The 12,188-nt window shown below is 32.3% G+C and overlaps 2 protein-coding genes across 3 annotated transcripts; both read left to right on the forward strand.

Annotated features, from left to right (window-relative positions):
- The first annotated feature begins 768 nt into the window (after nt 1–768).
- LOC107944471 (receptor-like protein 7) lies at nt 769–7,294 on the forward strand. 2 transcript variants are annotated; one of them, XR_005910022.1, is made up of 3 exons: nt 769–811; nt 3,270–6,872; nt 7,005–7,293. XR_005910022.1 is itself a non-coding variant. In XM_041088027.1 (2 exons), exon 2 carries the CDS (start codon nt 3,350–3,352, stop codon nt 6,389–6,391), a length of 3,042 nt encoding a protein of 1,013 aa, XP_040943961.1. In that variant the 5' UTR covers nt 769–811; nt 3,270–3,349; the 3' UTR covers nt 6,392–7,294. The 2 variants fall into 2 exon arrangements, 1 of the variants encoding a protein (XP_040943961.1); XM_041088027.1 differs by having other exon boundaries at nt 3,270–7,294.
- A 3,181-nt stretch (nt 7,295–10,475) lies between these two features.
- LOC107942108 (receptor-like protein Cf-9) lies at nt 10,476–11,765 on the forward strand. Its single transcript, XM_016875756.2, has one exon. It carries the CDS (start codon nt 10,476–10,478, stop codon nt 11,763–11,765), a length of 1,290 nt encoding a protein of 429 aa, XP_016731245.2.
- Nucleotides 11,766–12,188: the final 423 nt, after the last annotated feature.

The following is a 12,188-nucleotide window of genomic DNA, read 5'->3' on the forward strand; positions in this document are numbered from 1 at the left end:
TGTGTGGTCATCATAATTTTCACTCCATATCCCCATCAATCCATCTCAAGAGCAACCCAACTACGGTTGGTCAAAATTAGAAGGGAAATTACCAAGATCATGGGTGAAATGCATTCATCTTAGAACTTATACGTGTTGGTTGTTAAACCTCAACAAACCAGCAAATACCATAATTTTTGTTCTTATCGTCCATTGCAGCACCTATGGGTTTCTTCATCTTTAATTCTGCTAAAGAAGACGGGATTTTTATAGCTTCAATTGTTTTATCAAACCCATAGTCCTCATCTTTTACAATCTTCTTCACCACTCTCCCTAGTTCCTTCTTTAACTTTGTTTCTTCCCTTGTTTCTACTGACTCCTTTTTTTCAGCCGTTGAAACAAAATGGTAGCTTCTTTAGGAACAGAAAGGAACAAGATTTTGATACCCAATGAAGAGAAACAAAGATGAAATAGCTTCTTTAGGAACAGAAATGAACAAGCTTTTGATACCCAATGAAGAGAAACAAAGATGAAATCTTTCTAAGAAGACTATGAAAAAGAAAAAAGGTTGAAAAAGTAGTCTGAAATTTTTAAGCAGTTTTTTTTGAAAGAAATGAAAAGCGTCCAATACATCCCCAGTAATTCATTTTTCGTTTAGTTTAGTGATTTCAATTAAACCAAGGAAGTTTAAAAAGTTCAATCTTTTTCAAATTGTGTTGAAATTGCACTGCTTCTCTATTACTTGATTTATATATTTCTGTGGTTTTTATGCATCATCACTAACAGCTTTAAATAATACATTATTATCCCTTGCTTTAATATGTTGGAAAAAGTTGACCAAAAAGACTTAACTAAAGTGGTGGAACGGTATTTTGATGGACTATTGATTTGGCAAAATGACTTAGAAATTGCATGCAATGCCAATCACCCATAAATATTGTTCTATGGAAACTACACATTTGTGTATAAATATGTTGTATGCCAGACACAATCCTCCTTCACACCCACCCAACATGAACACTCTTCATTCCCTTATTTCTTCACTCTTTCTCTCCTCATGCTTCCTTCCTCTTTAATCCTATTTGGTTTGAAAAAATAGATATATTTTTGAAGTAGTGTTTTGAAAGAAATGAGAAGCGTCCAAGGCATCTCCACTAATTCATTTTTCATTTAGTTTAGTGATTTCAATTAAACCAAGAAAGTTTAAAAACTTCAATCTTTTTCAGTTTGTGTTGAAATTGCACTGCTTCTCTATTACTTGATTAATACATTTCTGTGGTTTTTAAGGAAACTAGAAACCCCGGCAATCGGGTTATTTGAGAGTACAATCGTCTTGGATTAGAAGGGGCTTAAAAATATATATATTTTTCAGTTATTAATGTAAGAAAAAAATTATATATAAACTTTAATTTAATGTGCAATTGTATATAACAACCCATGCATACTATCGTTTCTCTGTTAGTTCTACACTAAAAACATATAATTTCCAAAATAAAGCTATGAGCTTTGTCTCTAAATACATTGAGTTGTTCTACACTCAATGTCGAGCTTTGTGGAGTTTAGGAGGGATTTTAAATTACTTAGAGATAAATTTTCAATGAATTGTACTTGAGATGAATAATATGATTACAATCTAATTGATTCAAGATGATCAGTTGAGTTCTACCATTCAGCTGTGTTACGAACTATTAAAGAAATTATTCAACGTCTTTGGATGATTAAGGTGACACATGTATTCAAATAAGGTAATTGAGTAGTCGATGGACTGAAAGCAATGATATTTTCAAGGCGTCTAGGCATGTATAGTTATATGCAACCCTTGGATAAATTTCTTTAAAAGTTATATGATTATTGCTCTGGAATGACCTGACCCGACTTAATCCAATTATGATTTTATCTTTGTTCATGTAAAAAGAAAGAAAGAAAGAAAATAATTGAAGAGAATACAAATTAATTATGTAAATCACCGATAAAAGGAATCTACTTTTGGACTGAAGAAACTATATGGTGGTTGCATTTCAATTGGTTGGACAAACTTTGAAAGTGTAAAGGATTGAAAAGTAGCTAATATTATAAGACATTTCAACTAATCTGTGATCATCATTTTCAATCAACCCAAAATATAAATTTTGGAATTTTTATGAATATTTTAAATTTTTTAAGTTTCAAAATTAATAGGGATCAAATGAGTATGTATACCAATATGTTGTATGAATTATTCAAATTATTTGAGTTATTCAAATTTTAAAATTTAACTCGAAACTTGAGTTATAAATATTTTTTATATTTTATATTTAATAATATAAAACATAAAAAAATATTTAAATTAAATAAAAATAAAATAATAATGTAAAAATGAAAGTCTTTCTCTAAACTTCACCCAAAAACACTTGGGAGAAAATTTCCACTCCTTGTGTCCATCAATCCATCTCAACCAGCTAACAAATTTATTATAATTTTGTCTTTATAATGTGACTTTACTTGTACACAATGGTTGAACGTTGTTTTTGTGCAATCAAAATTTAACCATTTGCATATAACGCCAAAGACTTAAGGTATTTCATGCTATCATTTTTCCCGATCCAAAGTTAAATATATTAAAATTTTCAAATTAGGATGTTATTTATAATTTGAGAACTTAATTAGAATATTATGAAATCTAGAAACTTAATTTAAAATTCGATGTATAATTTTGAGATGTAAGGTGAATTATGCCTTTAATAAATCATAACATATTTATAATTTCGATACTCATTAACAAATTGAATTTATATTATAAGTTAAATTTTAATTATTTTTGGTGCTATAACAAAATTTCCTTAAAAGATTACATTGTAATTTTTTTATTTAAAAAATTAAATGATGTAGAAATAATTATGTATAACATAAAAAATGTAAAGTTTGGCTGAGTTTAAAATATTTGTAACATAAATTTTTTCTACAAAGTCCATACTTAAAATATATAATTTAAACTCAAAATATCGGTTGATTATCATCTTTGCTTATTTTATGCATAGTGATGGTTCTAATAAGATTTAAAGTACATTATTATTGCTATAAATTTGTCTTTTTAAATGACTTAGATATAGAAGATTATTTATATAGACTAAGGAGTACTGGGCAAGAAAACTAAACCCTTAGCATTAATAAGAAAAATGACATCAATAATATATTAAAATCTCATTCTTCAAAATTAAGTGTGAATTTAACAACTTATTTCTAATACTAATAATAAATCATTTATGCTTTAAATAATGATAATTATTATTATTATCCCTTGACGGAAAAAGGTTGACCAAAAAGACTTAACTGAAGTGGTGGAACAGCATTTTGATGGAGTCTTGATTTGGCAAAATGACTTAGAAATTGCATGCAATATTGTTCTATGGAAACTACACATTTGTGTATAAATATGTTGTATGCCAGACACAATCCTCCTTCACAGTTCACACCCACCAACATGAACACTCTTCATTCCCTTATTTCTTCACTCTTTCTCTCCTCATGCTTCCTTCCTCTTCTCTTGTCTTTTTCACCTCCTCAAACTCATCTCCCAATGCAATGCCTTGATGACCAGAGATCTCCTCTGCTGCAATTGCAGCATCATCTTTACTATGCCCCTAATTTTACTTTCTCTTCCAATTTTGACCTCTGGAATGTCAACACTGATTGTTGTTCTTGGGAAGGAGTCACTTGTGATGCTTATGGTCATGTCGTTGGCATTGATCTTAGTTACAAAAACCTTTCGGGCAGCTTTCACCCCATATTCAATCTCCATCGTCTTCAGCGCCTTAATCTTGCTGGAAACAACTTTAATACCATTCTGTTTTCCTATGGGTTTGATAAACTCCAAAATCTAACTCATCTCAACCTTTCAAGCTCATGTTTCCATGGCCAAATTCCTGTGGAGATCTCATTCTTAAAAAGGTTAGTCTCTCTTGATCTATCCAAACAAGATTCTTGTTGTTTGAGATATTACAAAGTTCTCTACTCTGGCTTCTACATCTATTTTCCATTGCCTTACGAACTTCAACAGCCTCTTAAATTAGAGAATCCAACCTTCAAGACATTAATCAAGAATTTGAGGTTTCTCACAGAGCTCTATTTGGATAGTGTGGACATTTCAACTCAAAGTGCTAAATGGTGTGAAACCACTTCTCTTGTACTTTCCAACCTGCGTGTGTTGAGTCTGTCAAACTGTGGCTTGAAAGGTCCATTATGTTCTTCACTCTCAAGACTCTCTTTTCTTTCCGAACTTATCCTTGATGGGAACCCAATCTCTTATTTACCTCCCAATTTCTTGGAAATTTCCTCTCGTTTGGTTTCTCTCAGTTTGAGGTACTGTAATTTGCGTGGGCATTTTCCAACCGGAATTCTCTTATCGCCAAAAATTCAAAGCATTGACATTTCGGCTAATGACCAACTTATGGGTCAGTTGCCAGAATTTCCAGCAAACAATGCATTACTGAGTCTGTCACTTTATGATACAAATTTCAGTGGAAAACTACCTCAATCAATTGGTAATCTCAAGTTCTTGACAGATTTAGAGCTTTATTATTGCAATTTTTTTGGACCCATTCCATCGTCAATTGCAAATCTTAGTCACCTGGTGAAACTATATCTCGAAGGGAACAAGCTTTCTGGATCAATACATTCTTCTTTATTTACTCTTCCATCGTTGAAGATCTTGGATCTTGGAGAAAATCAATTGGTTGGGAAAATTGATGAGTTCCCCAATGCATCTTCTTCTTCGATTGAGATATTATATATTGGCAATAATTATTTAACAGGACCAATCCCGAAGTCAATCCTCCAACTTCCAAAGCTTGAATTGCTTCATATCAGAGGCAATAGCTTCAGTTGCATGAAGCTTGACATGTTTGTCCAACTCAACAACTTAAGGACTCTCTTGCTAGACAATATAAGCTTGTTAATGGAAAGCAACAGAAGTCTTACTTTTCCCCAGTTAGGGAGCCTAATGCTAAGGTCATGCAACCTTACTGAATTTCCAGAATTCATTAAAAGGCAAGACAAGTTGGTTCACTTAGATCTTTCTAACAATCATATCCATGGTGTTGTGCCTAATTGGTTGTGGAAGAGCAGTCTTTCATCCTTAGACCTTTCTTTCAATGTGATTGATTTTCCAAAAAAACTTCCTTTAAGTGATGCAAACTTCTCTTTCCCAGTGTTGAGGGGATTGTCTCTGGGATCTTGTAACATAAGTGCATTTCCGGAGTTCTTAAAGAGTCAAGAAAATTTAGGATATCTCGGACTTTCAAATAATAAAATAAGTGGTGCAATACCAAACTGGGTGTGGAAGAAAAGTTTGCGGTATCTGTATCTTGCTAATAACCATCTCTCATCTTTGGACCAACTTTTACCCAATCAGAGTTCAACTTCTTCGCAAACCTCCTTGACTAGACCTATTTGCAATTTGAGTCAAATTAAGGTTTTCAATGCATCTCATAACAATTTGAGCGGCACGATTCCAAATTGCTTAGGCAAAATGAATGATCTCTATTTGTTGGATCTGCAAGGAAATAACTTCAGTGGAATGTTACCAAAATTTTCAAAAGCAAACCAATTATCTATTCTCAAAGTTAGTGAGAATAGATTGGAAGGGAAGTTGCCTAGATCATTAGTGGAATGCACTCTGCTTGAAGTTTTGGACGTGGGAAACAACATGATGAATCATACATTCCCTTTTTGGTTGCAGAAATTGCCTTACTTGACGGTTCTAATATTGCGGGAAAACAGATTTTATGGTCAAATTAAACATTTCAAACATAAATTTGTTTTCCCAAATTTGGATGTGTTGGACATTGCTTCAAACCAGTTTTCTGGTGAACTATCCATTAATTTCCTTCAAGCCACTCGACTAAGGTCACTCAAAATAGGTGGGAATAAATTAGAAGGGAAGTTGTCGAGATCTTTAGCCAATTGTAAAGCACTTGAGGTTCTGGATCTTGGAAATAATATGGTTCATGATACATTCTCATTTTGGTTAGAGAAGCTGACTTCCTTGAAGGTTCTCATTTTGCGAGCAAACAGATTCTACGGCACAATTACAGAATTCAACACAGAACGTGGGTTTCCAAAGCTACGCATATTGGACATTGGTTCCAACAATTTTTCAGGCAACTTGTCCATTGAATTTTTGCAAAGCTTGAAGGCAATGATGCAGTTAACAAATGACGACAAAGCTAAGCTGGATTACATTGGAGAGGATTATTATCAAGATTCAGTGACAATTTTCAACAAAGGGATTGAAATGTTCTACCAAAAAGTCTTGACAATTCTTACTTGTCTCGACCTTTCCAACAATAGTTTCCATAGGAGAATACCAGAAGAAATACAAATGCTGAGGTCACTCAAAGTGCTAAACTTGTCCGATAATAGCTTCTCCGATTAAATCCCAGTAGCACTTGAAAACCTAAAAGATCTCGAGTCTTTGGATCTCTCACAGAATGAGCTGTCAGGGAAGATTCCTCCACGTCTTACAAGTTTAACTTTCTTAGCAGCATTGAACTTGTCTTACAACCAACTTGAAGGGAGCATACCACAAAGCAACCAATTCATTACATTTTCAAATGATTCCTACCGTGGGAACCCAAAATTGTGTGGGCTGCCACTGTCAAGGAAATGCAATGAAGTTGGTCTTCCAATGCCACCACCTCCACGGGGAGATGAAGAATCATGGTTATATGCTATGTCTACTTGGAAAATTGCGTTGATAGGTTATGCTAGTGGATTGGTCGTTGGGCTATGCATCGGATATACAGGGCTGAATGAGTTGGGAAACAAATGGGTTGACAGGCTCAAAAAACACGGGAAAAGAAACAAAAGAAGATGTAGGTGACTCCATCAGGATTCATTTTTTTCAAAATCAGCGGGTATGCACCACCTTATTTCTATTTTATCTGTGGACAAAGTTAACTATCATATGGTATTTGTACTTGTAGCTTGTAACATTGACATTCGTTTTTCAGTCTCTTCTAATTTAATGTTACCATTTCGCAATGCAGAAGGTACTTGAAACAGACGGGCTCAAGCAAAAATCTTTGATGAAAATGGTAAAAGTGTCTAACAAATATGAGCATATTTTTCCTTAAAATTGTCTTTTCCTTGACATTGGCTTTATATTTTATCAAACACGTGTTGGGCTTTAGGTCCGGGTGTAAAGGGTGGAGCTATTGGTTCGGGTTTTAGTGCAGTCCGATACTTGTTTTTATACTAGTCAATTTGTCCTTTCAATGATAGTTTTATTTCTTTAAAAAATACCATTCAATTAGGCCTTGTATGTAATAATATGATAAAATTATAATTAAAACATAATGAAAGAAATAAGTCTTAGAATCTGGTATGCTTTCCAATGTTAGCCAAAGGCCAACAATATCTCATACTATTTTTTTTTTGTTAGTCCAAAATTAAAAATTTATTTGCAGTTCAAGGATTTAATTAAAATTTTTTAAAGTTTAGACCCATAGTTTAGGGACATCAAATGAATTAACCCTTTGGTAAATCTTAACATATTTATACGTTCGATCCTCATTAATAAACCAGGACTAAAAAATACGCATAGTTAATTTATTCTTTTGGGGTGCTATACCAAAGTTTAATTAAAAGATTTTAATGGTACATTTTTATATTTAAAAATAATAAATTATATAGAAACAATAAAAGGAAAAAAAATCCAAACCCAAATATTGCTATAATTTAATTCCTACTTCATTTGCTAATTTGAGCAATTTGGTCCTCGGGGACAACAGGCATTCCTGAAGAATTAGGAAGCTTGAAATTATTGATTTTTCTAGAGCTGACTCAATGGTTGTATTCCTACTTCATTTGCTAATTTGAGCAATTTGGTCCTCAGGACAACAGGCTTTTTGGTCCCATTCCTGAAGATTTAAGGAGCTTGAAATTATTAATTTTTCTAGAGTTGACTCAATGGTTGTATTCCAACTTCATTTGCTAATTTGAGTCTCCCATACCTCAAGAAATCTCTAACTTCGTGAAAATACGGATGCTGAATCTACTTGGAAATAGCTTCAGTGGAACCTTACCAAAATTTTCAAGAGCAACCAACTACGGTTGGTCAAAGTTAGTGAGAATAGATTAGAAGGGAAATTACCAAGATCATGGGTGAAATGCATTCATGGTAGCTTCTTTAGGAACAGAAAGGAACAAGATTTTGATACCCAATGAAGAGAAACAAAGATGAAATCTTTCTAAGAAGACTATGAAAAAGATTGAAAAAGGAGTCTGATCTAATGCATTTTCTTATACATTCTCTCTAGGATTCTAACTAGGAAGAGAGAAGAAAAATAAGTAAATGAAAAATGGGAGTGATTTTCGTTAAAAAATAGTATTCGTATATAAAATCGGGTATTTTACTAAAAAAAAGTCCATTTCAAACTAAAATAAATTAATTAAATGTATACGGTTTTCAATTTTTTACCATAAATATTTCATCTCCTAGGCTGCAAGATATGTTCAGCTTTTATTGCATTACATTTTATATAATCAAAAAAAAATATAATTTATTGTTTGCCTGAAACCCAAAAATATTAAGAACGGCCTGAAAATTAGTACAACATAATTAAGTAATGAGCGGACAATAGGAGTCATTTGCAAGTATGCATGGCAAGACTAAGTCAAAGACTCCATTTGATAAAAACCCATGCATAATATGAAAATAAATCTATGAGCTTTGTCTCTAAATACATTGTGTTGTTATACTCAATGTCGAGCTTTGTGGAGTTTTGGAGGGATTTAAATTTATTTAGATATTAGGTTTTCAATAGATTGTGCTTGAAATGAATAATATGACTATAATCTAATTGATTCAAGATGATCAATTGAGTTACATCATTCAGTTATGTTACGAACCATTAAAGAAATTATTCAATGTGTTTAGTTGATTAGGGTGAAACATGTACATGTATTCAAATAGGGTGGCTGAGTAGTCGATGGATCGGAAGCAATGATATTTTCAAGGCGTCTAGGTATGTATATATGCAATCCTTGAATAAAATTTTTCAAAAATTATATGATTATTGCTCTGAAATGACCTGACCCGACTTAATCTAATTATGAATTTATTTTTGTTCATGTAAAAATAAAAAAGAAAGATAATAAATTTAAATAATTGAGGATAAAATAAAAATTAATTATATAAATCACCAATAAAAAGACTTTAATTTTGGACTTAAAAAACTATATGGTGGTTGCATTTCAATTGGTTGGACAAACTTTGAAAGTGTAAAGGATTGAAAAGTAGCTAATATTATAAGACATTTTAACTTATCTGTGATCATCATTTTCAATCAACCCAAAGTCAATATCAGAAGAACCCTACACTTTTTATCATCAAAATTTCCACCTCATAAGTGGTGCCCATCAATCCATCTCATGCAGTATTGATCGGGCAAACAGACTTAACTATTTTTTTAAACTGTTAAAATTAGTATTGTTAAATTTCTTTTTCCAAAGGTGCCTACAGCCTCCATTGTTAAATTTCTTTAACAATAGTAATTTACCCTACAGGTCTATAATATTTCATACTATCATTTTTTCTGGTCCTAATTTAAAGATTTTAAAAGTTTCAAATTAAAACGTTACTCATAATTTGAGAACTTAATTAAAACATTGTAAAGTTTAGAGGTCAATTTAAAATTCGATGTATAAATTTGAGATGTAAGGTGAGTTAACCATTTGATAAATCATTACATATTTACAAGTTGGATACTCATTAACAAATTGATTTTATATTATAAGTTAAATTTTATATTTTTGGTGCTATAACAAATTTTACTTAAAAAATTAAGTTGTATTTTTATTTAAAAAAATTAAATGATGTGGAAATAATTATATATAACATAAAAATGATAAAATTTACCTGAGTTTAAAATAATTTAAAGTTAAAATATTTGTAACATGGATTTTTTTTCTAAAAAGTCGATACCTAAAATATATAATTTAAACTCAAAATATCCATTGAATTATCATCTTTGCTCATTCTATGCGTAGTAGTGGTTCCAATAAGATTTAAAGTGTTATAATTTAGTCTTTTTTAACGACTTTGATTTAGACGATTATTTATATAGAGTAAGGAGTGGGCAAGAAAACTACAACCTTGGCATTAAAAGTTAATGAGATCGATAAAATATTAAAATCTCATTTCTTTAAAATTAAAATTAACAAAAACGAAAGACGTAAGGCAAATTAAGTGTGAATTTAACAACTTATTTCTAATACTAACAATAAATAATTTATGCATCATCACTGACAGCTTTAAATAATACATTATTATCCCTTGCTTTTGCATGTTGGAAAAATTTACCAAAAAGACTTAACTAAAGTGGTGGAACAGTATTTTGATGGAGTCTTGATTTGGCAAAATGACTTAGAAATTGCATGCATTGCCAATCACTCTTAAACATTGTTCCATGGAAACTGCACACTTGTGTATAAATAAGTTGTATGCCAAACACAACATGAACACTCTTCATTCCCTTATTTCACTCTTTGTCTTCTCATGCTTCCTTCCTCTTCTCTTGTCTTTTTCACCTCCTCAAACTCACCTCCCAATGCAATGCCTTGATGACCAGAGAGCTCCTCTGCTGCAATTGCAGCATCATCTTTACTACGACCCTAATTTTACTTTCTCTTCCAATTTTGACCTCTGGGATGTCAACACTGATTGTTGTTCTTGGGAAGGAGTCACTTGTGATGCTTATGGTCATGTCGTTGGCATTGATCTTAGTTACAGAAACCTTTCAGGCAGCTTCCACTCCATATTCAATCTCCATCGTCTTCAACGCCTTAATCTTGCTGGAAACAACTTTAATACCACTCTGTTTTCCTATGGGTTTCACAAACTGAAAAATCTAACCCATCTCAATCTTTCAAGCTCATGTTTCCATGGCCAAATTCTAGTGGAGATCTCATACTTAACGAGGTTAGTCTCTCTTGATCTATCTTATCAAGATGATTGCTTCTGGAGAAATGGTTACGGTTATAATTCAGCTACGTTAAAATTAGAGAAACCAAACTTCAAGACATTTATCAAGAATTTGAAGTTTCTCACGGAGCTCTATTTGGATAGTGTGGACATTTCAACTCAAAGTGCTAAATTGTGTGAAACCACTTCTCTTGTACTTTCCAACCTGCGTGTGTTGAGTCTGTCAAACTGTGGCTTGAAAGGTCCATTATGTTCTTCACTCTCAAGACTCTCTTTTCTTTCCAAACTTATCCTTGATGGGAACCCAATCTCTTATTTACCTCCCAATTTCTTGGAAATTACCTCTCGTTTGGTTTCTCTCTGTTTGAGGAACTGCAATTTGAGTGGCCATTTTCCAACTGAAATTCTCTTATCGCCAAAAATTCAAAGCATTGACATTTCATTTAATCACCAACTTATGGGTCAGTTGCCAGAATTTCCAGCAAACAATGCTTTACAGAGTTTGTCGCTTTATTTCACAAATTTCAGTGGAAAACTATCTCAATCAATTGGTAATCTCAAGTTCTTGACAGATTTAGAGCTTCATTATTGCAATTTTTTTGGACCCATTCCATCGTCAATTGCAAATCTTAGTCACCTGGTCAACCTATATCTAGGAGGGAACAAGCTTTCTGATTCAATACATTCTTCTTTATTTACTCTTCCATCGTTGAAGATCATGGATCTTGGAGAAAATCAATTGGTTGGGAAAATTGATGAGTTCCCCAATGCATCTTCTTCTTCGATTGAGAGATTATATATTGGCAATATGTTGTTCCAATAGGGTCAGAAGCATGTAAATTATTGTACTAAAAAATCACACAAAGTTCAATTCCCAAGAAAGAGAGGTGGATCACATGGATCTCTTAAATACCAAGTCTTTCCTTAGACAGAATATCCCTTCTATAGTAATTTAATAGCACAATTAAATACTACTATTATACCCTCAAATATTGAAAGAAAAATAGGACAAGAAAGAACACAAGAGTTTTAACGAGGTTTGGTAAATTATACCTACGTCCTCGGGCACTAACACCAGATGATAACTTTACTATCTTCAAAGTATTACAAACAAATAGAATTCCTTAAGAATTCTCAAATGGGAGAAGAGAGAAAACTAAGAGAGAAAGATTGGTTGGGATGAATTGAAATGAGAAATGAGAAGGCCTATTTATAGTTGAGGTTCAAGGACCAAACAATAAATAGC

The sequence above is a fragment of the Gossypium hirsutum genome, chromosome D02, assembly GCF_007990345.1.
Source record: "Gossypium hirsutum isolate 1008001.06 chromosome D02, Gossypium_hirsutum_v2.1, whole genome shotgun sequence".
Lineage (NCBI taxonomy): Eukaryota > Viridiplantae > Streptophyta > Magnoliopsida > Malvales > Malvaceae > Gossypium > Gossypium hirsutum.

Excerpts from the sequence above, each read along its gene's own strand:
- LOC107944471 (XM_041088027.1), top strand. The coding sequence starts at position 3,350 with ATGCAATATTGTTCTATGGAAACTACACATTTGTGTATAAATATGTTG.
- LOC107942108 (XM_016875756.2), top strand. The coding sequence starts at position 10,476 with ATGAACACTCTTCATTCCCTTATTTCACTCTTTGTCTTCTCATGCTTC.